This window comes from Heliconius melpomene, chromosome 16, assembly GCF_056956725.1.
Source record: "Heliconius melpomene rosina isolate 202511_hmr_F chromosome 16, ASM5695672v1, whole genome shotgun sequence".
In the NCBI taxonomy this organism is placed as follows: Eukaryota; Metazoa; Arthropoda; class Insecta; order Lepidoptera; family Nymphalidae; genus Heliconius; species Heliconius melpomene.
In genome coordinates, this window is record NC_140404.1 from 2,970,155 (window position 1) to 2,998,141 (window position 27,987).

General features: G+C 31.8%; 2 protein-coding genes across 4 annotated transcripts; both read left to right on the plus strand.

The window, feature by feature from the left end:
- Positions 1-972: 972 nt before the first annotated feature.
- Positions 973-27,058, plus strand: LOC146530691 (uncharacterized). 3 transcript variants are annotated; one of them, XM_085199116.1, is made up of 30 exons: positions 973-4,042; positions 4,783-4,865; positions 7,663-7,868; positions 8,336-8,454; positions 8,562-8,596; positions 8,898-9,092; positions 10,002-10,110; positions 14,545-14,637; positions 15,107-15,247; positions 15,766-15,882; positions 16,659-16,825; positions 17,286-17,449; positions 17,817-17,954; positions 18,444-18,619; positions 18,865-18,986; positions 19,187-19,310; positions 19,603-19,671; positions 20,010-20,154; positions 20,863-21,040; positions 21,475-21,587; positions 21,948-22,056; positions 22,490-22,661; positions 22,940-23,152; positions 23,543-23,696; positions 24,154-24,278; positions 25,231-25,254; positions 25,411-25,495; positions 25,846-25,943; positions 26,564-26,785; positions 26,917-27,058. In XM_085199116.1, exons 1-29 carry the CDS (start codon positions 1,223-1,225, stop codon positions 26,753-26,755), a joined length of 6,486 nt encoding a protein of 2,161 aa, XP_085055242.1. In that variant the 5' UTR covers positions 973-1,222; the 3' UTR covers positions 26,756-26,785; positions 26,917-27,058. The 3 variants fall into 3 exon arrangements, with proteins under 3 accessions (XP_085055242.1, XP_085055243.1, XP_085055244.1); XM_085199117.1 differs by having other exon boundaries at positions 26,582-26,785; XM_085199118.1 differs by lacking the exon at positions 25,231-25,254.
- On the plus strand, positions 10,154-12,441 carry LOC146530692 (uncharacterized). The gene has a single exon (XM_085199119.1). The coding sequence runs from the start codon at positions 10,227-10,229 to the stop codon at positions 11,067-11,069; it is 843 nt and encodes a 280-aa protein (XP_085055245.1). The 5' UTR covers positions 10,154-10,226; the 3' UTR covers positions 11,070-12,441.
- Positions 27,059-27,987: the final 929 nt, after the last annotated feature.

The following is a 27,987-nucleotide window of genomic DNA, read 5'->3' on the forward strand; positions in this document are numbered from 1 at the left end:
TAGTATGACATTAACCTTTAATAAATAAAGAAATATTTTATAAACATATTTTTCGTAAAAAAATATTATATATTTAAAATTATAAAGAAATATAAATATATAGATATTTAGAAACTCTATGTAGTTTATATAAAAATAATATAAAGATAGGTAATAGGTAAAATAACCATTTAAGAATATTTTAAATTTCAATAAATGTGTATCATTATGAAAGTAAAAATTTTATTGATTTCGTGATTTTAATAATTCAAGCGAATCGTTACATGGAGGTTTACCTTCCGTCTCTGTTTATACTGCAATCTCGCTTTCGCACAGTGCGTCTACATTCTCTATGGACCTTTTTCACGACTGTTTTGGATAGTTTACCTACCTTGCTTATTTCGCCGATTTTTCAGAATAAGAGTGAAATATGTGTATGATTTAACATTTGTTATGTACTTTGAGGTACAATAATGTGTTCAGATTATAGTTAAGTTTTCCCATTTGGATATATCACCGTAAAACGCTAGATCAGCCATTTACATGAAAGGTAAGTATAAAAAATTGGTAGCGCACGATTTTTTGTTTTGGTATATAGGGATAGTTTTACCTTTACGGCTCGAATGCTAAGATTTCTTAACCTTATTTTTAAATTGGTGCTTATAAAAGTTTATGTTATAAGAAAACCGTGCGTAATTATGCACAACTTATAGTATATTATATTATTCTTATATATTACATTGCCGCTATTTTGTAGTATATTTGTATATAGTTATACATATAACCCGACCAAGTTAAATAGGGCTTGTGCAAGCTACGTTCCTATTCACGCAGCATACGTCTACAATATGTGATAGTTTCATCAGATTTCACGGTAACTTAGATCTTATACCTCTATTTAGTGCATTGAAGATTAATTGTAGGTCGAAAATCAATACATTAGAACTATAATATTTAAGTTTATCTTTTCCACATTTTAATATTTACATGATGTAAATAAAGAATAGTCTGCATAGACTGGAAAAAATGTGTCAATGCTAGCCATAGTTTTAAAAAATCGTTTTTACTCTGTGGGTATATTTCTATTTTTGACTATTGCTGCCGCGAATTTGTTATTCCTGAAAAGAATTTGTAGTCTTACTATATCCTTTTTTTAATATTCTAACCAAATTTCTTATGACGACAATACAGAAATACAATAGTATATTACAAATTATTTTATGTGAACTAACTGATAGTGAAAATGGCGGATGCGGTGCCTGTTTGCGATGCCTTGTGTGAAGCGATAGAGTATTTGTCTAGACTTGGATCGAATTTACGAGTGCGCTCGGAAAATTTTAAACAAAAAAAATTACGGAAAGACAGACTTCGAAACACTCATGCAGTGCAAAAAGCCGCTAATAAAGTACTACTGATTTGTGAGCTATCCAAGAAGTCCATATTAAATGTTGAAGATGGAGTAAAGCAAATACTGACTCAAATTGACACTGCCCAAGGATCTAACAAATTTAAGAAAAATGTACATAAAAGCACTAAAAACATTGTATATGAATATTTTGAGTATGATTCACAGATGTTAAAAATACGCAATAAAATTAATTTAAAACATTTTACATCTGTTAAAGTGGTTACTAAAGCTATGCCTCCTTCAATGCAAGATAATTATCCGCTATATTATGTTTGCAACTTATACCATTTAAGAGAAAAGCGAGATAAACAGAAATGTGATCATCAATTAACTGAAATTGAAATGTTAAACAACAGTAGCAATGAAGATGAAGAATGTCTTAGCTCAATCAACTCTTCGAAAAAAAGTGATGATAACATTAATAATTGTGAAGTTGCTGATAAATCAAATAACATAGAAAAGAGTGATTCTGCACCAACAAATGAAAAGGGTCATGTAGAAAATACTGGAATAAGGAAGAAATCTTCACTAATAAAAAATAAGAAATATAAACATATTAAAGTTGTGGATGATGATAGTTCAGATAGTAATTATAATGTAGACAATTTACAAACTAATGAAAAAATTATACCTATTAATGATGCTGCAAACACTGAATCAGTTGATGCGAGTAGCACAAATAAAGAAATTAACATGGAGGTAGAAAATAGACAAGAAAGTAGTAATTTGGAAGATACTTCGGTTGATGCGCCTGCCCATGTTACTAGAGTAGAAAATACTAGTAAACTTACAAGTGCGAGAAACACAGAAGAAAATAAAAAAAATGCTGAAGATGTATCTTTAGATAGAACTGAGAAAATAGATACTGATATGATAGACACAAACAAAAAAGAAGACCAAATGTCAAGCCATTCTGATAAAGATACAAATGAGTCCAAAATTGAAATTAGTAATAGTAACACACATGCAGAAAAATGTGCGAACACCAGTTTACTTAATGACTTCTGTACTGTTAGTAATGTTGTATCTAATACAAATATAGCTATAGAATCAAAAAGTGAAGTTAAATCCATTTCAGACGATAATAGCTGTTGTTCTACAGAATCAAAGCCATTAATAAAATGCGTAAATATAAATAAATTGCTCAAAAAAGATAAAATTCCAAAGACAAGGGATTCTGTTATTGAATTAATTGATAGTGATACTGATGATGAAATGACTGTAAAAAACAAAAAACATAGACATATTAAAAAGAATAAAAAATATGAATCCAAAAGAAAATCACTAATAAATTTATCACTATTATCACTAATAAAATGTACCAAAGACTCAAATACACATAGAGGCTCAAATCCTCATATATGTGATGATGAAGAATTTTGTGAAAAAAAACGAAAAGAGTTAAAAAATTTTAAGATGAAACAGTTTACAGTAAATATAGTTAGAATGCCTAAATTAACAGAGCAATTTTTATATAAATATGGTTTGAACAGAATAATCCAAAATGGTTCTCCAGTATGTCAAATACCTTTTGAAAATGGAGGCACAAGGCTTAAACAATACAAATCTAATGCGCAGCGTACTCTAGATTTAAGGAACTCACAAAATGAAATAAAAGAGGTAAATGTGGTTAAAAGTGCATTACTTAATGATTCTGAATCTGATTGTGAGAGAGAAACAGGAAAGAAAGCTCTTTTACATGAATCAGACAGTCTTGAACAACAAGAAAAAGCAAAGTCTGCAGATTCTGGAGATGATAAAAATTGTGATAAGATTGTGAATAAAGATAATCAAAGGAGCGCGACACCAAGTGAACAGGAATCCCAAAATAATAATGATTCCTCAGATACAAATACCGAATCTAGGAAAAGAAAGAGAAAAAGCAGAAATAGCACATTTCCTTTAGCCTCTAAAAGAAAACGCATTATGAAAAATGTGAATGCAAAAAATATGTTATTAAACTGTACGTTGAGTTCAGATACAGAAGATGAAGAAGTTAAAGGTGTCTTAAAAAATATAAAGAATTCCTTACTTAAAGAGGAATCAGATAACGATATTGAAATAAAACAAAAGTCCGATTCTGATGGAGAAGTAACTAAGTCAAATCAAGACCAGAGTAATTCAGAGTGTGATATATCCACTAAAGACACTAATAGCCAAGAAAATACTGAAGTGAATTCAGATAACAATTCAGAAATTGTTAGGAATGAAATTAAGAACATTGAAAAATCCGAAACTGATGGATCTGAAGATGATAAAAACAGTAAAAAGAGGGTTAAGGAAAAGCGTAAGAGTGAAATACCAAGTGAACAAGAATCAGAGCATAATAATGATTCTTTGAAATCTCCTGTACTCTCTAAACGAAAATGCATTAAGAAAAGGCAAAAATATGCAAAAAAGAATTTATTGAACTCTTCCTCAAGTTCAGATACAGAAGATGAAGGAGGCAGAAATGCATTAAGAAACATGAAAGATTCCATACTTAAAGGGGAATCAGATGAGGATATTGAAAAAAAATCTGGTTCTGATGGAGAAATAACTAAGTCAAATACAAGCTTAAAAAGTCAAGATAGAAGTAATTCAGAGTGTGATATATCAACCAAGGGCACTAGTAGTCAGGGAAATGAAGTTGATACAAATAGCAGTTCTAAAAAGGTTAGGAATTGGTGAATTTTTTTTAAGTAATTTCCATTACAACATGTAAATTATAATTGTAAATATTTCATATGTTAAGATATTAGTGAAAAAAAAAAAACTTTAAAATTTCTTTTTAAAATACACTTATAAACATATTTATTGATAGGAGATAAGGCTTTGTTCACTATTAAGTACACAGGAAACAGGTAGGTTTCCGCTAATTGTATTTAGAAGCTGAATGAATTAATGGTTATATACATTCAGTAGAAACTCAATTTACAGGACTTGTCATTGTGCTCCAGTACATTATTATTTGGATAATCAAATATGTACAAATACCGGGCTTAATATATTTTCAAATATTTTATAATATAAGTAATGGTCTTATTTTTTCAAAATTTTTCTTTTAATCAATGTCATATGTCTGTGTAGTGGATAATACTAAATCTGTATAATTTAGGGCCAAATAATCAAGTCTCCACTAATTTTTGGATAATGATTGATAAATTACAAATGCCATCAGACATTTTGTCATGGTTTTTATCCAAATAGGAGAGTAATATGGTTCCAATATGTCTATGGGTGTATTTTATAATAATTTAATATAATAATAGGTAGTAAAATATTGTTATTCCATATAATAACAGATATTAAAATTAATGCAAACATTTGTCTTTTATTTTTACATAGCATAACAAAAGTAGGAAACTATCAAAGAAATTCAACAAACATTCAAACAGAAGTTACAATGATTACAGATGGGCCGCTCTAAATCTAAATCAGACGGTAGCAGCAGTCAAAGCTCAGATACACAAGAGTCGTATGAGAAAGACATAGATCGGTAAATATTTTAATGGGAAAGGGATAAAGCTTCTTATACTCATATAAAAAATATAAATATTTACTTAATTGAAAAAAATAATTATGAATTTGACTTGTTCATCTTTGATTGTTAAATTTTTTGCATGCTCCTAGCATGGTGTGATATGTAGCTTCACGATATATGGAAAAGGGGATTTAAATACATGAACATATTACTTATTTTTGATTTAAATTAACAAAATTTTTAAACACATTTGAAAAAAGTTGCGTTTGAATACTGTGTAAATTTTAAAATATGTTTTTTTTTTAGATATTTTATTGTAAACAGATAGCAGTAGATATTTGAAACTGGAAAAACATAAAGCGGCAAATTACGACTATTCCTTTAAAAATAATAAAGTTAATAAAAAATAAAAAAGGATTATACATACAAACACCATAACATATTTTTAAAAAGTTTTGAAGGCACCAACCTCTTTTTGGTTTTATGTTATAAATCGAGATATTGCAATATTAGGTCAATGTAACAAAAAAAAAGAGTAGGCACTGAGTGACCAAAGGTTCACGGCTTATTCCATACATACCAGGAATTGCAGAGGGAACCCGAGAACCTAGTGTTAAGACCACCCTATTTCTATTAAGACACTACAGTTCCTCACCGCTTTCCGCTGAATTCTGGAGGCATTACGAGTTAGTTGCGGTACTCAACGTCGCGATTTGCCTATTTCTAATCACGGTTCATGAGACGCCTAGTGACAAGTGGACAGACAGACAGCGGAGTCTTCAACAGGGTCTCATTTTAAGATTTAAATCTTAAAACGGGACATGGATTAGATAATTAAAGAGAAATGGAGGAGTTATAAGGCGATGTGCCCTGCATCGTGAAGGCGTGCGTGCAAATGCGTCGGATCGGATGCTATTCATGATACTTAATATTAAGGACCTGATGGCATTTATCAACATTTCCCTATGAGTATGCCCAAAATGAAATGTACCTACCTGAAATTATTTGAATGTGAAAAAAGATATATAAGTAAATTTGATATGGCTTATTCTGGTATCGACCTGATTAAGAAGTTACTACAGTTCTCCAGCGTACAATCGGCATTGAACCAACATAGAAATAAAACACTTAAAATATTTACAATTTTTTTTGTTTAACATAAAAAAAAAATCCTTGTTTTTCAATAAAATTCATATCTGTTAATTGCGAAGTCTATGTGTTATTGTTAATTTTTACATTATTATAGTAGCAGTAGAAGTATTGGTAAAAATGTAACACCCTCAAAGTCTTAGTAGTTCAGTTAGTAGGGCTACTCGGAAAAAGCATATGCAGGAAGATAGTAACATGAAAATATATACCTTAATGAGTATTAAATAATAATCATAATTCTATGCTATGCTATACAGACTGATGATTACAGAAATGTAAGTATTTTTGTTACCAAAAGTTTTGAAGGTTGTTTATTACGCTGCAAATACTTGTTTCTTTTAATGTTCTTATTAGAATTTTAATAGAGCAACCGCTGTCAATCATTGATGACTAATTATATCTATTTTTATTATATGCAATATTTTTACGAATATGGTAAATAAGATAGATATACTTTTTCTGATTTTAACATAACAGTTAAAATATTCTTCATATGTGAGCATGAAAAAGAAACATTTTAAATTCATTATCATTCATTCTAAATGATGAAATGAAAAGATATTGGTTTTATATTTTGAAATGATCAAATCATATAGAACCAGTGCAGAAGAGAAGAATGATAATTATATTTATTTATATAATAGCCATAATTCAAAATAAATAGAAAATAGATCTGTCAATTTATTTAGTTTCACGCTATATCCCGGAACCTAGTGTTAAGACATTCTGGTTTTCCACTTCCCGCTGGAGGCTTTGCGAGTGGCAGAACTTAACGCCGCGCTTTGCCACGACCCCAGAGCGAAGAAATACAAGCAACATTCCTCGAGTGGAAATCGAACCTACAGCCTGTCGCTCGCATATGCCTGTGCGTCTCGAGTGGCCTGTATTATCCTAGCTAAATGATAATGAATGATATTCTCAAAAATAAGAATTATATTCGTATCCATAAGTTACAGCTTTACTTATTGGTATAGAGAATTTTAACTACCTATCTCTTTTGTTTTGTTTTTAACTTCAGGCTTTTTTCATTCCTAGTGTGGAACTAGATTGAACGGAGTGCCAAACGTTACGGTTCGAATCTGTATTATTTATTATATTCAATATTAAGTAATAATCATATTAATTTTACAATGTATTAGAAATAAGACCCACAGAATAAAAATAATTTAGCTTTACGTACTTTCAACTTGATAGGAGATGCAAAATCTTAATTTTCATTTACCTTCTTAAAATAAATAATTCATTATAATATCGCAGCGGCTCAATAGTTTAGCGGCTTATTTAATTCTGTTTATTTCTCCAAATAAAAAATATTTAATATATTTCTTTATTTTATTGTACGTAATATGGAGTTTAAATGGTTCTGACAATATTGTATTGAGATTGTAAGCGAAGGAACTAATAGCTTCAATTACATTTTTAGCTTTACACCTCTCTTACATGTAGCATAGAGGCCACAAATGGTAATAATATAATGTTAGACGAACGAGTTATTGAGTGGTGGAACCCAACGCCGCGTTTTAACATACCACGGGACAGAAATGGAAATTATTTAAATCAAATCATTTCCTAGGGTAGAAATCAAACCCATAAATATCGAGCTTACAACCAGATCCTGTCTCGACATTAACAATTATATAATGTCCTAATCACCTTGTTCTAGGCTAACAAATTTAAAAACATTAACTAAAAAACGTCGGCTGCGACGACGGCGGCGGCGGCGTTCCACCTCATCTGACCACTCTCAGAGTACCAGCTCGAACAGCGTAAACAAAATGCCGAAGGTGCCTCTTATAAGTGAAGAAGGCTTTTTGAAAGCCGAAAGCAGTTCTGATGCAGCATCGCTCGCTGATAGCGACGTTGGTGAAGGTATATTTCTAATTATTTTAATGACATTAAGGATCAAATAAAATTAACACGTTATAGGTAAGTACTGTATTTTGCTATCCAGAGGATTGCACACGCATTGCACATTACAGAGTGGGCAGTGGGAAGTTGAGAACCTAGTGTTAAGACGCAGACGACTTTTTGTCGAATTTTAGAGACATTGTTTGTTGAGTAGCGGAACTCGACGCCTTGTTACCAGAGCGAGGAAATCAAAATATTTAATAATTCATTCCCTCTAATGAGAATCGAACTCACACTCAGTTACACATTCGGGCCTCTGCGCCACGCTCGTGCCTGACCTCAATTACCTAATCTTCGCCTTAATTCTTTTTCTTAAAAATGAAAACATTGATAAATAATTGAGAACAAATGTCCGCTATTTATCCGTATGTACATCTATCTTATGAAGACTTAGCATGTAATTTTTAATATTTTTTCTTGTTTTACAGAGGTAGAAATACCAGCAGTTAGTATGTCGGGGCTTAACGGCGACTCCATAGACCATCTCGCCAAAGAAGATCTATTGGAAGAGAGTAATTCATCCGATTCACATGAAAAAAGTTCTAATGTAAGCATTATTATGATTATTCTGAATTTTCAATTTGGATATTTAATAATTGTTTGCAACATTTTTTAGTAGTATTATATGTTAACATACTTTTGTTTGTATTTCAGGATATTAAAAAAGAGGATGAATCAGAAGAGGATAAGTAAGTTATTCAACTTATCTTTGATCAAATTACGTCACATATAAATATTAAGTTACTTTGATTTCATGATCCATTTTATCTCGCCTTTCGACCAAATTCGAGGCCGATTCCGTATTGTTTTACTAGAGCAAAGAAATAGAAATATTTCATTGCCCTGGGTCTGAATCGAACCCATAACCACTGAGTTTACAGTTAAACGCTGTCACGGCCACAGTCTCATTTCTATCTGTATCGTTTTACAGATTACAAAGACTTACAACCATCATCCTTTGTTTTGCTGAAATATTGATTAAAATTTCAGTGTAAAATCAAAACGTCGCAAAGCGAACGCGATATCGTCCGATTCGGAGGCGGGCGGATCTCGTAGAAAGAATCGCGGCGTTAAACTCAGCGACTTTGAAGATTCGGAGGATGATTTCGAAGCCACTAAGAAGTCTAAGAGGAAGAAAAAGAGTAATGATAGTGATGCCTCAGTCTCTTCGTCTATAGATGGAAGGTATATATTTTGTTATATTGTATTATGAGACTTTTGTCCCGATGATTTCGGATTATTAATTATTTTATTTTACATGATTTTGATCTTGAAATGGCAAAAAAATTGAAGGTACAAAATGTTCATCCCATAGCAAATACCCAGCAATTGGCGTCTTGCTTATACCAGGAAAGGCACAGGGAATTTAATGTTAAGACACCTCCTCACGCATCGTCCAATTTTCGAGACATCCTGTGTTCAGTAAGTTGAGTGTTGAAACTCTTAAAAAGGAATACAACCTACAACCGTTGTCTTTATAATTAGACAAAGTATTGCTTATGAATAATTCTTAATTTTTTTAGCTTTACGTTGTATCCCGCATGTAGCAGGGACAGCCTAGTGTTAAAACACTCCGCGCCACTTTGCGTCGAATTCTGAAGGCATTGTGTGTTGAGTCCACACCAGAGCAAAAAATTAAAATATCAATATTTTATTTCCTTAAGTGAGAATCGAGTCGTAGGTCTTGGCCATAAAGTTGAACGTTGTTTAGGTTTATTATATAGAAAATAGGTAATTGCGTAAAATAGATCAACAGATATCCCTTCCTAGTCCTCGTATGTTTTTTGAGAATGAAGAGTGGCAGATCGACAACGTTTAGTAGTGTTTTTGTACTTTTGTAGTAGTAGGCGTTTACCTTATTGATATCTATTCTTAACACGTAATAAAGTATGGATAAAAAATATGAAATTAAAATAATAATCCTACGTCTAAACTGTTGACGAATCTTGATTAATTTGTCTAGGTATGGGTTTGAAATATTTTACCCAATATGCTGTTCTCGTAAAAAGAGCGCAGTCGCTATCACCCTGTATACACTCAAGAACAATTAGGTTTTTTTTTTTTAATAAAGTGCTACTTTTTTTTAAATAACAGTAAAAAGAAACGGCGTCGAATAAAACATGTAGACGACAGCGAGGACGCGTCCGGCTCCGAATCTGAAACGGAGGGTAGAAATAAACACGGCAGAAAGAATATACGGAAGGTAATGTATTTTTTTTATTTAAATTTTTTGTTCACCAAAAACCCATTAATCCATATTAAGCGTCGAAGTAATACGGATATCGATACAAGAGGGCACCACTTGAATCAATTAGAGCCATGGAAGATATCATGAATGCACTACTTAATATACAAAAAGAACTAAATCAACAAAAAATTGAGATAAGAAAAAGCGGTGAAAATGTAACGGAGCAAATATCACTTAATTTAAACAAAATCCTTGATGAGAAATTCGCGATTTGGGAAGAAAAATACCAAGTCTTGAATGCAAGAGTGGAAAACCAAGAAAGAAGAATTCAATTTATAGAAAGACAAGCACGGCAAAGGAATATTGTCTTCTTTGGTATAGAGGAGAAGGAAACATCATATGTCGACTTAGAAAACAACTTAATTAAATTTATAAGCGATCATCTCTCCACAAATTTAGAAAACAGAGACCTTGAAGCGATAAAAAGAGTGGGAAGAAAAGGAGAAAAGCCGCGCCCATTGATTGCAACTTTCTCAACTCTCGGCATAAAAAATAATATTTTTAAACAGAAAAGGCTTTTGAAAAATACTTCGTTTTATATAAATGACGACTATCCAAAACATATACTAGAAAAAAGGAGAGAACTAAACAATCAAGCAATTCAAGAACGCGAAAAAGGCAATAGAGCAGTAATAAAATACGATAAATTAATTATACTCAAACCAAACAATAAAAGGTCACGTTCAAATTCAGCTGAACCTATACCTCAAAAATTAAGTGATACCAGTAACAATACAAAACCTTTAAAGAAGAACAAAATACAACAAGGCCATCAGTCTAACGCAGTAGCACGCAGATCAAACAGTATCTCGGAAGGAGCTCTAAAACCAGGAATTCTGAACTTCCTAGTTAACAAAAATGTCAACAATATACACAAACAAGATAACGATAGCCACAATAAACACAACCTATAGCAACCAATGCCCTCCTCACATACGAATACAAAACCTAAAGGAATATATTTAAGAAACAAAAATCATCTTCCAAGACGGCTGGTCACCGAGGAAGATAAAGACCAAAACCCTCCAAATACTCCAAAACAAAAAATGAAAAATCCCAAAAATAAAAATAATAATTTAAAAATTGCAACATACAACGTCAGAACACTCTCTAACACTGAAAAGTACATGGAACTCATGCATGCTATACGGAGCGTAAACATAGACATACTTGGCCTAGCGGAAATAAGAAGAACAGGATGCAAAATAGAAGAATACAATACACATGTACTATGTTATATAGGGGAAACACCGGGTCAATATGGGGTAGGATTTCTCATTAGAAAAGAATATAAGAAAAACATCATTAACTTTTGCGGCCTATCGGAAAGGGTCGCACTCATTCAGCTGAAGTTCGGGGATACAAATCTATCAATTATTCAAGTTCACGCACCGACCGCAGACTCAGATGACGAAGACTTAGAAAAATTCTATCATACGCTACAAGAAGCTCACAGTTTACTAAAAAGTCACGACAACATTATGGTAATAGGTGATTTCAATGCCAAAATAGGAATGCCGAAAAGAAACGAAAGCCTTATCATGGGTAAATTCGGATACGGAAAAAGAAATAAAAGAGGAGAAAGGCTAATACAATATGCTCTTGAATATAAACTATCCATCATGAACACTCATTTTAAAAAGAAAGACAATCGGAAATGGACATGGATTTCGCCAGATGAAAAAACAAAAAATGAACTAGATTTTATTACATCTAATAACCCTCAGAATATTGCAAACATAGAGGTTCTAAGCAATGTAGATTTCCCATCAGACCATAGAATAGTTAGAGCAACATTAAACTTAAAAAGTCCGAAAAAGTGTAGAAGAAACTATCGAAATTCAATGTCGTCACTGAAATCACAAGAAGAAATAAAAGTATACCTACACAAATTAGAATCGAACATTACAGACCTAGCCAACTTCGACGAAAATGACATACAAAAAACCTACAATAAATTCGAACTATACTTAAGAAACAGCTTAAAATCAGATAATGCCGACAAGAAAAACGAACATACTTGCTATTTTTTCAGTGAAACAACTAAAGCTTTGATCCAACGGCGCACTGAACTTATAAAAACTAAAAACAAATCACGCAAGATGAAAAAAGAGTTATCAAACCTTTACAAACAAGCCAACAAGTCAATAAGAAACGATTACAAGCAGCACAGGCAGAGGACAATAGAAAATAGCATAACACGCTATAGAAGCGCAAAAAGAACCTACAAGCAACTAATTACTCATACAGACTGGATTAAGGGCTTTAAGAACGAACAAAAAGAAACAAGATCAAGAAAAGACTTAATATCCTGCGCCACAAAATTTTACAGAGCTCTATATTCGCATGAGCCACAAAACATAACCACGCTCACAGAGTTACACTCAAATAGCTTACAAACCAACATCGAAGAAACGACTATTATAACGGAACAAGATGTCTTAGATAACATTAAAAAGTTGAAACGAGAGAAGAGCCCAGGACCCGATGGCTTAAAGAGTGATGTATTAATTGAAGGAGCCAAATTCCTCACCGGACCACTCACTTGCATATTTAACTTGGTACTAAAAACAGGCATGATACCGGAGCAATGGCTGAATTCAGACATAATACTAATATACAAAAAAGGGGACCCTCTGGAAATCACTAACTACCGCCCGATTAGCCTACTATCAAGTGTGTACAAGTTATTTACATCTACAATTCTAAGCAAAATTAGCTCAATAATTGACAGAAAGCAAACAGTAGAACAAGCAGGATTCCGCCCTGGATTCTCGACTATAGATCATATCCATACGCTGGAACAAATAATGGAGAAACACTTAGAATTTAACAAGAATTTGTATATAGGTTCATCGATTATACAAAAGCCTTTGACAGTCTCTATCATAGCTCTATCTGGGAAGCTTTACACAACTGTAATATAGACCTAAGAATAATAAAAACTATAAAAAACATCTACCTGAATAGCGTGAGCAGAGTTAAACTAGAAACTCGAGGCGAGAAGATCAGAATAGCTCGAGGTGTAAGGCAGGGCGACCCATTATCTCCAAAACTGTTCATAGCTGTTTTGCAGGACGTTTTTTCTAAACTGAACTGGGCATCTGACGGCATCCCTATCAGTAACGAACGCCTTACCCATTTGAGATTCGCTGACGACATCGCAATCTTCGCTGAGACTCCCAGGAAACTAGAAAATATGATATCACAACTAAACAAAGAGAGCAAACTAGTGGGATTGAGTATGAACCTCAGCAAAACAAAAATAATGGCTAATGGATCAAAAAGTAAAATATCGCTAGAAGGGGTCGAACTGGAGTACGTAGAGCAGTATTTATACTTAGGAAAGCAAGTGTCATTTCTTAAAACAAATAACGAAGACGAGGTCAACAGAAGAATCACGTGCACCTGGAACAAGTACTGGGCTCATAAGGAAATACTAAAAGGCAACTATGAATTAAATATGAAAAAAATCATAATGGACACTTGTATTCTCCCCTGCTTGACCTATGGCTCCCAAACGTGGACAGTAACAAACACAATAAAGAATAAGATAAAAACCTGCCAGCGAGCAATGGAAAGAAGCATGTTACACATAAGAAAAATCCAAAAGGTCAAAAGCGATGAAATAAGAAAAAAGACAAAAGTGACCGAAGCACTGTACAAAACACTAAAACTAAAATGGGGCTGGGCTGGCCATGTCGCGAGATCCACTGACCAGCGATGGACTCTCAAAACCACTAAATGGATCGGCCCACAAGGAAAAAGAAAAGTGGGCAGGCCACAAAAACGATGGGCAGATGACATAGTGTCCATTGCAGGGAAAAACTGGATAAGACTAGCACAGGATAGAAAAACATGGAGAAAAATGGAGGAGGCCTATACTCACCAAGAGGTTCCTATAATTTAAACTTATATATAATTAAAATAAATAAAATTAAAAAAAGAAAAAAAAAATAATAATAAAAATAAATAAATACATGCATATATATAAAGAAAAAGAAAAAAGAAACTAATAAATAAATAAATAAATAATAATAACATGTGAAAATTGTATTTCCAATTTAATATGTATGTAGTAAATTTCACTGTAAATTTTATTTATTTTTGTAAGATGTTTATTTTTGTGAAATGTGTAGAATTTTATGTTTATAGGAAAATAAAAGGCTTTATTATTATTATATTATTATTAATGTATTTTACTATAAAAAAAGAAATAAGATTTTATTTTTAAAATAGCTGTTTTTTTATTTTGAGAGTCCCATTTGAAGGCTATGTGATAAACAGTAGACATGTATTATCTTTGTTAAGTGAAAACAATATTTTGTAGTAAACTATTAAATTAAAATAAAATATTTTTTTTACTAATAAAGTTTTTTTCTCTAAAAGGTTATGGGCAAAAATCAATTAGAAGAGGCAACCAAAAAAGCGGCACGTGAAGAAAAAGAGAGAATTGCTCGTATCGCTGAACGACAGAAACTGGTAAGGTTTTTACATTAACTATCTTATAAGAAATTAATAAATTATTTTATTAAAATGTACAAATGATGAAATTTCATGCGTTTTTCTCAACATTCTTTTTAGTATGTACTTAAACAACATACCCCTTGTAATTAAAATATCATCTATTCGAATTCTATTTTGCTAATGTATAACAGAAAATAAGAACTATTTTTTGGACAAAAATATAAGGATTCCTACTAGAGGGGTTCCAGAGAAACATGGGTTCAAATTCATGACGTCCCAATAGTTACACTTTTTTTAAATATTTTACATGTACATTCACCATTGAAATATACTTTTTATTCATCTTTCTCCGCTAATTGGAATTTAAAAACTTTAAATTCTCATAATGCACAATTTGTGATTTCCTAAAATTACATTTTTCGACTTTATTTTTTTAATAAATCACTCAAACACTAAATCTTAATGTAACATTTAATACTTACAGTACAACAACCTACAATTCGATGAATCTGGCAAACCCGACGAAGTGGTTCTCGACAAAGTGGTGCTCGACTTTGATCCAGAGACAAAGGAGCCGTTGATAGAAGTCGATAAGGGATTGGTGAAGAAGTTGAAACCTCATCAGGTGTTTATTTTTATATTTAAACATAAAAAAACACATGTAGTATAATTATTTAATTTAGAAATTCCGTTAAAGCAAAATTGTCATTATATATTTCCAATTCCGAATACTAATATTACGATATTTAGGTAGGTAACTTTAGTTTTATTATTAATATCAGAGTTTAGATGACAACTGTATTTGGTTTTGCTGGCACTTGCTTCTTATAATTGTGAACACATTTAAGGCTCTCGTTCTCATATGGGTGCTCCCTTCTCTCCGACTACCCTGCAGAGATAAAGCGTGAAGTTAAGTTAAGACAAAGTGTAGTTTTGAGTTCCCCCACTCAACACACAGGGTCACAAATACAGGCAAAAAGCATAGAGTTTTGTCAATAGGTCCTCTCTGCTTACCATACCATACCATATAGCAGATACAACAGGGGGCTATAAAAAGCCAGTCTTTACTTTTCATCTCTTACTCGACCATTTTTACGCTCTCTTTTCTCATTGCATATCAAATAAAAAAATAACAAATTTCAGGCCAATGGTATTAAATTCATGTGGGATGCGTGTTTCGAGAGTGCAAAGAGGATCAAAAAGGATAAAGGCTCAGGATGTATATTGGCGCATTGTATGGGTCTCGGGAAGACTTTACAGGTGAAATACTTTAATAGTTAATATTAAATATGACGTTTTTTACAACATATTACAGTTATTTGTTTTAGGTATGTTATTTTATAAGTTTTTAAAATTAGTCATACGAAAAGCCAATGTTTTTTATAAATATACGACGTTTTGAAACAAGACGTAGCAACGACTTTGCAATAGTACATATTTTAATATTTAGTATTAGGTCTGACAATTGCATACCACTATAGTTTTAAATAAAACTAAAGTGATATACTATATATCAGTATTTGCAAACTTTCAAACTTTTGTTTTCTTTTGATGTTTATACTGTGACATGTCATATCTCATTTTTTGAGGCTGACAATGCAAATCAATATAGTTGTAAACACTTAAAAATATTGATTTTAGCAAACTATGGCCATTCGTGGCTAGGTATGACTGTAAAAGCGACTGATTGTGGGTTCAATCCCCACTCGAGGAAATGAAATATTTATTTAAATTTATATTTCCATTTCTTCGCTCTGGTATTGAGACAAAGCGCAGAGTTCTGCTAGCAGCATTGATAAAAAAATAGCAAACATCGATGTTGTCCTTATGTTTTTTTTTAAATTATTTACTTCAGCACTACAGACACTTGGTCCGTACCCTTTTTTATTTTATTATTACATCTAATTTTCTTATCATACATATTAATTACATTATTGTTTTTATGCATACCATTAATACCTATAATAAGAAAATATTATTTTTATCTTCACATTATTTTATAAATTGTTATTGTGTTACATACATTTTCCATACAGGTAGTGTCGCTGACGCACACGCTGCTAACGCACGGCGCGCTGACGGGCGTGCGTCGCGTGCTGGTAGTGTGTCCGCTATCAACGGTACTCAACTGGGTCAACGAGTTCGGTATCTGGTTGAAGCACTCCCACGCTGATTATGAAGTTGATGTTTATGAGCTATCTAGGTTGGTCGTTAGTTTTGTAGATAGACTCGCATCTCTCTGGGCTTTATTCCATCTGAATCTCATGCATATATTTTTTAATATAAATAATGACATTAATGTGTAAATATTATTAATATTTTTTTTTAATTATAAATAGGTATTTTAAAATATATATTAGTATATTTTTTTAAAACTTTTTAGAAATATATTCAGACTAAAATATGTTTTGAAACTAAAATGGAAAACTTTATTTGTGAAAATCTTGTTAAAACCAATTCAATTCCCATTTCCGATATATAAAGTGTTCAGTTGTGACTGCATATCGTATTTTGTTATTTGTATGAGTACGAGGATATGAAAATAATGCAGTCTCATGTGGGACACGAGTCACACGAGCGGGAATAGAACCTACAACCTTCGCGTTTATAAACAAACATTAATAAAAACAATACATTAAAAAACATATATTTTATAACAACAGGCATAAACAAAACTCAGAACGCGCATGGCAACTTCAACAGTGGTTTAGTGGCGGCGGTGTATGTGTCCTCGGTTACGAGATGTTCAGGAACCTCTCAGCTGATAACTCTAAGAAGTTCAAGAAGAAAATGCTTAAGAGCTTCCAGGAGAGCCTTGTGGATCCTGGTGTGTTCCGAGTTGTTGATACAGAAGAATTTTTTTTGCTTCACCTGTATTCCGTACATAGTAGTATTGTAAAGATCTCCATTAATGATATAAGAATAATTTTATTGTATTTTTTTTGTTCATTTTATATAGAGGCTGCAAAATATAATAGCATAGTTGTTTAAGTTGAGCAAAACTATGTATCATTATCAAGTCTTATATTGACATATTTGATTAATTAATAATTAGTAAGTTTAGATAAACTTCTATCAGTATAATCTTTTTTATAAAAAAATATAGATCAACTGTTTCCTTTTTCGTTAAAAAAATATATATTTTTTTTTTGTTTTTAGAATATTTAATTATATTTCTACAATTATTTGATCAGGTCCAGATTTAGTAGTGTGCGATGAGGGTCATTTACTAAAGAATGAAAAGACGAGTCTCTCGCAAGCAATGAACCGTGTGAAGACGTTGCGTAGAATTGTACTTACCGGCACACCGTTGCAGAATAATCTCAAAGAATGTAAGTTTATATTCTTTTTATATTAATATTCTTTATTAATATCGACTGTACTTTTTTTTATATATTCTCTTTTTTAATTAATAAATTAATAATAAATTGAACTTTGAAGTTGAGTGTAGTTATAATCAAATGGTTTAAATATAAAATTTAATATTTTATAATGTTATTTCGTGTTTAGAAGAGATAATACTCTGTAGAAAACATTTTAACATAGCTATATCACAGCTCATTAAATTTACTTTTGATAACAATAAAGAGAAGCGTTAAGAATTTGATGGAGCCTGACTAGAAGATATGGCTTAAGGGTCAGCATTAGGCGTAGGTCCAAATCTGGCTTCGTTCAACTTTTATTAAAAAAATATTAGTCATAACACATTTTGTTCTTCATTGTTCACCTAAATTCTCGACCCTAACTAATTAATATAAATATGAAACCAATATAATTTTCAATAAAACCTTACTACTAATATTTATTATGTTTGCTCCCAGATTACTGCATGGTACAATTTGTGAAGCCGAACCTCCTTGGTAAATACAACGAGTATTTGAATCGTTTCGTGAACCCGATAACTAACGGACAGTACACGGATTCAACGGAACACGATATAAGAGTTATGAAACGACGTTCCCACGTCTTGCATAAAATGCTTGATGGGGCGGTGCAGGTTAGTTTAGTTTTTCGTTTTTTTTTCTTCCACATATTGCAACTTTTTTTGCCCGAACTCAACGCCCCGTTTTTTGTTCTTACCGGAGCGAAGAAATGAAAATAATGTATTCTGAGCAAGTGGGATCGTTAAAACTCACCTTGTTGAATAAAAAAAAATGTTTAACGAATAAATTATAACATTGAAATCTACGGAAAAACACTGAATTGAATACTATAATTAAAGAAAATATGCATAATTTACAGAGGAGGGACTACGGAGTGCTGGCGCCATTTTTACCTCCGAAACATGAATATGTACTGTTCATAACTCTTAGCGAAGTGCAGATTAAACTTTACGAACACTATTTAGACAACTATTCTAGAAGGTAACTTTTGAAATAACATTTATTAATTGTTAATATTTATATATTTTATTGTAATTTTTGTATAATTTGTTGGCCTTATAAATGTACAAATTCTTAGAATAAAAAAATTTAATATTGTATATTTTTTATGTCACTTATGGAAATGGCTACAGAAAAAATATATTATGTATATCATAGTAATATTACACATATATTTTTAGGCCCTTACCAGGAAAGTCGTCAGGTTTCCTATTCCCAGATTTCCAGTCATTGCAGCGAATATGGACACATCCACTTGTACTGAAATACAATTCTGAAAGATATGAAATTATGCAACAGAAGAAAGTAAGTTTTATGTAGTTTTAAATGATTATATTTTGACTGAAATGTATGAGTCCCATATATTTTAGAAACGGCGCATTTTACAGTAGGTAGACCATAACTCTTGTTTAAAAATGTGTAAAAATCGTTAAAATTATTTTCAGTAAGACATTCAAATAAGACATTATAAATTTTCTTTGGTATTATAAAAACTGTATTTCCTAATAATTCGCCTGTTTAGTGATACTGTAACATTCCGTATACAGTATGGAATGTTATATGTAAATACCTATGTTTTTTATATTTGTTTGTTTAGCGCGAAAGAGAAGAAGAAGATTCAGAAGGTTCGATAGCTGATTTCATTGATGACGACTCCACACCTGATGTAAGTAAATTTAATTTACAAGACTTTAATTTTCATAAATTTTAATTTAAGTAATTTTGAAAGCTGTAAATATGAAAATATATTTGTGGATTTCTAAGATATATGAGAAAAACTATTATTTAAGGCATGTTCTATGAAATAAAACCCAAAATAAATCTTTTATAAGCTGACGGAAATTCTCAACTTCTTCTTAAATATTAGATGTTAATTGTTAAACTATAAATTGGAACCCACAATACAGATATACCTAGTTTGAGTACCATCAGATGTAAAAAAAACTATAAATGTTGTTTTATTAATAACTATATTTTAATTTGTTTTTTCATATTGTTTCACAGGAATCCTCAACAGAGGAATCAACGGATAGTTTGTCGGACATGAGCGATGACAGTCGAAAGAAAAGCAAGAAAAAGAAATCAGCTAAAAAGAGTAAAGGAAAAGATACTAAAATTACCACCAGAAGAGGGACCAGAGCTAATCCAAGTAAATAAGGTTTTTATTTACCATATCAACTCTGAAATAGGAGATAAAATACGGAGTTTGGTTTAACACGCAATGTCTGAAATTGGGGTTAAAAGTGAGAACGAAGTGTGTTAATACACATTTATCTCTTCTAATCTTTCTTTATGCGAGACTAATACGCCACTAGGTATACTAAAGTTGTTTTTTAAAAAAATATAAATGTATATGTTCTTATAATAAAACTGTTACTCGTCGCTGTCTGTATATGGAAGATATATAAAAGAATCTATTAATGGGGGCATTTTCGTCTTCTTGTCTAAGCGTTTGTTCAAGCTAATCACAAAAACTTATTAACCGATTTAATTGCAGTCTTAACTACTGTATTTTAGCAAACTTCTCTTAACATTTAGTGTTTGTTTAATTTCTACTTATTCATAAGTAAAAGTTATGTCAATATAAACAATAACATGCGACGACAAGCTTTAGAAATCAATGTTGTCTTTAAAATACCTTTTAAAGACAATATGCATAATCTTTAAAATGTTATAGTTATTATATCATGTTATTAAGTTATTCATTCAGATGAGATAATAAATATTTGTATAGTACTACTATAAATAATAATTGTATAGTAGTTTAACATACACACAAATACACAACATACATATTGTTTTATTTGAAAATAAATTTATTTAACTTTGATTTTATTAATGTTTAATTCAACATCAGTTGAAGCAGACGACGATGACGTCATACTAGAAGACGAGGTTCAAGCAAAATCAGAAAACCCGACAGAATGGTGGATGTCACTCGTTACTGAGGACGAACTGGACGATTTGAGACATTCACATAAATTAGTATTATTATTTGATATATTGAGACAGTGCGAAACTATTGGGGATAAATTGTGAGTATTGTAGTATATTAAAGATATATTATGGTTATTTATTAAATTAAATCAGCTTTACGCTTATCTCGCACATAGCAGGGTAGGCAAAGGGAACCTAGTTTTAAGAGACTCCACTACCCCCACTCTTTGAAGATTTCTGGAGACATAATGTATTGAGTGGCGTGGCCCATTGCACGCTTTGTCTCTACACCAGAGCAATGAAATGGAAATATTAAATATTTCATTTCCTCGAGTAGGAATCCAACCCACAACCTGTCGCTTTTACTGTACACACTTGTGGCCCTACGCCACGATTAGCCTTAAATTATTAACCTACTATAAAAAATATGTACAATTTATTTGTAAAGTAAAATGCCAATAATGCTTAAAATGATTTTAAAACAGTCTAATTATTATTAATTATTATTATTAAATATTAAAATATTTTGCAGATTGGTTTTCTCACAATCGCTATACTCATTAGATCTTATAGAGCATTTCCTTGGTAAAGTTGATGAAGCGACACAAGAGGCTCGCGTTGATGAAAAATTGAATGGACACGTTGGTAAGTCTGTTTTTTTTGTTTTAAGGATTTTATACTAGTAATGTGATATAATGTCAAGTTCAAAAACTATTCTTTTTTTTTCAATTTCACGCTTTTTACTGTATTATGTATCACAGAGTAGACAGACGGAGCCTAATGTTTGGTCATTCTTCTCTTTTTGCGTTATTTTATAGACATGCGTGTTGAGAAGCGAAACTCAACGACGCACTTTGTCTACCAGACTTCTATGAATAAAATTAAATATAATTGCCATCACACTGTTTCACTGAGCCGCGACGGTGGCCTCAACCCAAACTATTGATTTGGTAATTTCCATTTTTAACTAAGCCGATATTTAACATAATTATTTTCTTACATCAGGTTCGTGGTCGCCGGGTGTGGATTATTTCAGATTAGATGGGTCGACGTCGTGTGAAAACCGCTCTATTTGGTGTAAAAATTTTAATAGAGAAGATAACCCTCGAGCAAGGTGAATCAGTTGTTAAATTTTTTCAACAATTCTTAAAATTTCTTTTGTGGTCTAACTTTTGATTAATTTTTATTTGAAAAGAACATGTGTATTTATTTATAATTATTTATTCTATGGAAATGCAGTTAGGTTTCACTACAATATTATAAATTTATTATTCAATTGTAATTTCAATTGTAACAAAATTGTAATTGATATACATAAAAAATGCTAATTCTAAAAAATATATAACGCTCGGTTTTCAAAGGTAAAGTTGTGTATCACACATGAGGCTTGAGCCTTGCTGGAGGTAAATCGCTACAATAATATGATTATCATAATGTATTAAAGGCTATATTGCCTTCTGTAATAGACTTTTCAATTCGAAACAGTAGTTTCTAAGATAAATGCATTCAACCAAAACAAATTCTTCAGCTCTAGAACTGTATTCCAGGTTGTTCCTTATATCAACTCGTGCTGGCGGTCTTGGTATCAACTTGGTAGCGGCCAACCGAGTGGTCATATTCGACGTGTCCTGGAATCCTTCACATGATGTTCAGAGTATATTCAGAGTGTATCGCTTTGGACAGAAGAAACCGTGTTATATTTATAGGTTTTTAGCTATGGTAGGTCTGAAGTCATTTGTTTTTAGTTGCTAAGAAATAAATAATTATATGTATTAGGTTATATCTGCTAGTGTTGATAACATGTAAATTAGTACTGTTTTGTTGTAGTTTAACAGTTTATTATTATTTCATTAGACTTGTTCTTTAAGAACTTGTGTAACACTTGTTTATTTAGTTTATAGGTAATATTTTAAATTAAAAGAGAACGTTAGCTTCTAATTGTAATGTTAATATGTTTAAATCGTCATATCCGATACCTTTGTAATTTTAATCTGAAGGGTACAATGGAAGAAAAAATCTACGAGCGTCAAGTGACGAAGCAAGCGATATCAAAACGCGTTATAGACGAGCAGCAGATAGACAGACACTACGCGGAGAACGACCTCGCAGAGCTATACAAGTTCGAGCCGCGACCGCCCGCGCCTCGCGAGCTTCCGCCGCTGCCGAAGGACAGGCTTTTCGCGGAGATGCTAAGGGAGCATGAAGCACAGGTATGTTATTATTTATTATTTAATTTCTTTAGCCGTTAAAATGTGCGTTTAATGTGGCGGAACTTAATGCCGTAGTATGTCGTAGCAGAGTCGAGACATTTTTATCATTTATTCCCACAAGCTTCGCTTATAGTTTGTGTTTTATTTTATACTTTATTATTAGCAGTGTAGCTTATGAGAATGAAACACCAAATGCTGTAATCTTTATCTCATTGATAGTCAATATATATTGTTTAATGAGGTGCTGAAAAAGATAAGTCACAAGCATTTATTATATACACCCATAAATATTTTTTTGCTTTACTATTTTTCCATATATCTTTTATATCTATATGCTATATAGAAAAAAAATAAAGTGAACATTGTAATCGTTTTTTTCCAACACAACAGATATACAAATACCACGAGCATGATTCTCTTCTTGAGAATAAAGAAGAGGAAACTCTGACGGAGGAGGAGCGTAAAGCGGCGTGGGAGGACTTTGAGAACGAGAAAACTCGCCCGCCGCCCGCGCCCTTCTCCGCCTATATGCATAATGGGATGAGTATGTTTGGAAATGAGATATTTATTTTATTTTAAGCTTCACGCTGTATCGCGCATATAGCAGGTTATGGATGAAAATCCAAAGAAGCAGTGTCTTAACATTTGTTGGCACCACCATTGAGTGGCGCAAGTGCTGTAATGACAGTTAAGAAAGTAGAAAAACTTTACCAAAGTGAAAATTAAAACACTTCAATTCCCGAAGTGTAAATTGAATCTGCAACCATTTTTTTAATGATATTTTACATAATTGTATACCTATTTCCTAGGCCATTATATAAAGAACGAAATATTAAGAACAGAGAGTGATAGTTCTCTTCAACTGTTCTCTGATTTCTTAGTATCGTACCAAAATACGTTTCAGAAACCAAACAAATTCAAATTCAAACAGTGAGTGCTCATCCATTTTGCTCAACCACCAAAACCCGTATTAATAAATAACTCTCAATTCTTTTGGCCAGTGCCAGGTCTACTGCAGCAGCAGCAGCAGCTGGCGTACGCGACGTTTGCCGCATTACTACATAAGGAGATGCCGAATGCGAGCGACGCTCAGATACGAGAAGCTCTATATAGATCTAATCCAGCGGTGAGTTTTTAGCATTATTTATTCTTTCTTTAGAGATCAAATGTGTCAATTAAATATTACATAGGAATATATAATAAAATTAAATTGTCTGTCTGTGATACCAATACAGCAGTGTTTTTCTAAGTATAATATGTATAGTTATATATTCTATACCAAAACACAAATTGTCTGTTTGTCCGGACTTATCTCCGGAACAGCTGAGCTAATTTTTTATGCGATCAACACTGATGATAGAGGGGACTATGGACCAATATATAGGCTGCTTTATATCCCGAAATTTCCGCGGGATCGGAATATACTCAGGAAAACCCAAAGGAATAACTAAACATTTATCTAATACAACATAGTATTAGCAAACAAAATCATAAAAGATATGATTTATGAAGTTCTTAATACTATGCCAAACAAAAATATTTTCTCTAAATAGGGCACAGGTATATTTTTTTAATTTATTTACTTATCATTATTGTGGTGTTTTTTTATTTAATTTAAAACTAATACGAATGATTGTAGAGACATTGGGTACATTTCACCCTTCTTCACCATTTTTTTTTATTTAAAAATATTTTTTAAATTTAATTATTTATTCTAAAACTAAGTGATGCCTAAACAAGTATATTTTATATAAAATCTTTAAATTAATTTAATTTCTTAATAAAATATAACATTATGTTGTTAGAATTTGTATGGTTCTTTTTTAATTAATTTATTTGGGATGATATTTGTTAGCATGCATTAATTACATACAATAAAGTTTACATTATAATATTACATATTAATAAATCAAATAAAAGAAAAAAACTAAAGAACATCTTAAAGAAAATTCAAAGCAATATAATATTCTTTTAAATAATACACAATATTAATATTTATTATACATACAAATATTATTGCATAATATACATGAAAATTTTAAGTTTCATATGAAATAATGAAACATTTGTCTGTTCAGATGTTCGGTGGATACGACTACGGCGTAAGTTTATAAAGATACTATTTAGAAATTATATTTTACCTTTATTTACGCCACGTCCAAAATTTTTTTTAGCGCATGTCGTTATTTTTTTTGTATTAATGTAAAGTTATCATGTTTTTAAATTATAGTATATTAAAAGGTTGTTTATCTTTACAGCTTTTGCAGAAAATGGGTGAACTATATAAATATGCGCAGCCGGGGATGATGAATCCTGCAATGATGAATCCGGCTATGAATGCAGGTAAAGATATATAAAATTTTACTCTTAACCATTTAGTAAGAAACACTTAAAAAATTCATTAGCGTCTTTATTACTTATATATTATAACAAGGTTTTGATTAAGGTTTTTTATATATATATAATACAAACGTTAAAGTTACTTTTATTATATATAATTATGAAATCTTGAAAAAAAAATTAATTAGGCAATTTTTATAATTTTTATATAAAATCGTATAACCGAATATTGAATAGGTGGAAGAGTTGAGCGCTCATTTCTCCTCGGCTATCTTTGTTCATAGCGGCAAAGCAAATATCTAAGATCTTATTAATTTAAATAATGTATTTAATAATTGTTTATTTTTTTTTAGCGGGAGGTATGGCTCTGGGCGGCAGCAGCGGGCTGCAGTACGAGCCGCCGTGGCAGCGCCAGCAGCAGATGCGTATGCAGCAACTGTTGCAACAAAATGTAATACATTTTATTATAATCATGGATATCATATTGTCAAACATTAAGCCCACAGCTATGTTTTTATTTATTGCACTTAAAAGTGTCGCCTAAAATTTTAACAGGATTGATGCTCCTCGGGCCCCTTCTGCATATATTCGAAATACTAAATACAGAATTTATTTATTTAATTTATTCAAAATACAGAATTTTGCATATATTTATAAAATATATCCATTAAATTTCTAGCTATTTCAAACCTGGGCTATTTCTGGGACCTGTTATTGCTGAAATATAAAAAAGCTTATGATTCAAAATCTTTATAAATAAAAATTAATGTTTGTCTGTATATTTATAGAATCTAGAATCGTACACTATGAATTTGATCATGTGATCATTTGATGGTCTTTAGCAAAGTTGTGCATGAGCCCACGAAAGTTTCGGAGTTGGCACAACCAATTTGTTTTCTCGAAATGAACATAAACAATAAAATGAATTGAATGTTGTGTAATGTCTTTCCTTCAAATTTATTTTAGCTCGTGTGGCGAAGCTAGGCACATGGTACAGTTAGTATCATATAAATGATAACATATATGCTTATTTTAGTGCACAAAAATCTAAACTACTGCATATATTAACAGCAGCAAATGGGTGCCAAGTTCTACGCAGGAGGCCTGGGCAGCCGCGACCCGGTGGCCATGGCGCTGCAGCAGCAGCGCGCGCGCGAGATGATGCTGGGAGAGAGGGGGCGCTCGCGGGGCCGCCCGCGCCACGACGCCGCGCCGCCCGTCGCGCTCGCGCCCACCGACGTCGTCAACCTGGACTCTGATTAGGGCCTGCGAGGTGGAGTTGGGTGCCAAGTTGTAATTAAAATTTATATAACATATATTCCGATCACAATATATTCCGTTCCGTACTAAGATAAATATAAAAAAAATGTAATTTACTAAGTTACTTTTCAACTTCTTTCTAATAATAAAATCGTCTATTTCAGACGCTCCACGAATAATAGACAGATGTGTACAGTGACTGTTTTAAGGTGCTACGTACCAGCGGGCTGGAACTGTGTGACGCAGGTTACGGCTTCAATATTACACAAAACCTTTCATCATTTTAACTTTACCTGCCACATTATATGAAACGGCCTTATTTCCTTACTTATTTACGACATTTTTGAATCTCATTTTCATTATTTCATTTATATTTGTTATATTGTGCTCTCGAACATGTTATATTTAGTAAGCAATTGGTTGAACAACGTGATTGGATTTAAGGATAATTTTGACGTAACGACTTATTTTGATATTTAAGTTTAATGCATAAAGTGATTCATTTTTAACATGTTTAGAAATGTTGTTCCACACTAAGAATAGAAATAGTATAGAAAACGTAATAAAGTTTGGACGGTTTGCAAGAGGCGCGGGTTAGAATCCTGCTACAATAAAAAAGGTTATACTTTTTCTAAATAATATTCATAAAACAACATTATTTAAAGAAACATAAGCCGCGGGCGGTTGTTAATAAATAAACTTGTCCAACTTTAGAAATGTACGTACAAATACTTTGTTTTTTATTTCGTATCGAGGTGGTTGCAAGCACATATCAAAAAAAATCTCCTCCAGACTCTGTGAGATAGTTTTATCTGCACAAACAAAATATATACGAAAAAAAATCGAGAAAAGTTTGTTTAAATCATAAATATATAGTTGCACTGTAATCAGTGCTATCAGTTTTAGAGCTAATAAGGCGGTATAACTAATTTAGATGAGCATTAGGCAATTGAAACCATATATGTGTGGATGACATACAAACCCATTCAAAATTATTTCAAAACAATAGATGTAAATACATTATCGTGTAAGGATATCTTGTTTGTTTAATTTGCTTTTAAATTCTAAATAGATATGTACAGACAGCATTGGAATGTGGGTTGTGTGTTGTTTACACACTTAGCACCTCACTGGCATTCAAATGGAATATAAACTATCCATAGAAATTATGTCGTTGAGAGGCTTTAGTGTCGGCTTGACAATTTTAACTATATCTCTCAGTACAGGAAATTAGT

What these genes read in the sequence shown, in the direction of transcription:
- LOC146530691 (XM_085199116.1), top strand. Translation starts at nt 1,223, where the DNA reads ATGGCGGATGCGGTGCCTGTTTGCGATGCCTTGTGTGAAGCGATAGAG. An exon ending in TGCTTGATGGGGCGGTGCAG is followed by an intron (nt 18,620 to 18,864) that starts GTTAGTTTAGTT and finishes CATAATTTACAG; the next exon opens with AGGAGGGACTACGGAGTGCT. An exon ending in GAAACTATTGGGGATAAATT is followed by an intron (nt 21,041 to 21,474) that starts GTGAGTATTGTA and finishes AATATTTTGCAG; the next exon opens with ATTGGTTTTCTCACAATCGC.
- LOC146530692 (XM_085199119.1), top strand. Translation starts at nt 10,227, where the DNA reads ATGGAAGATATCATGAATGCACTACTTAATATACAAAAAGAACTAAAT.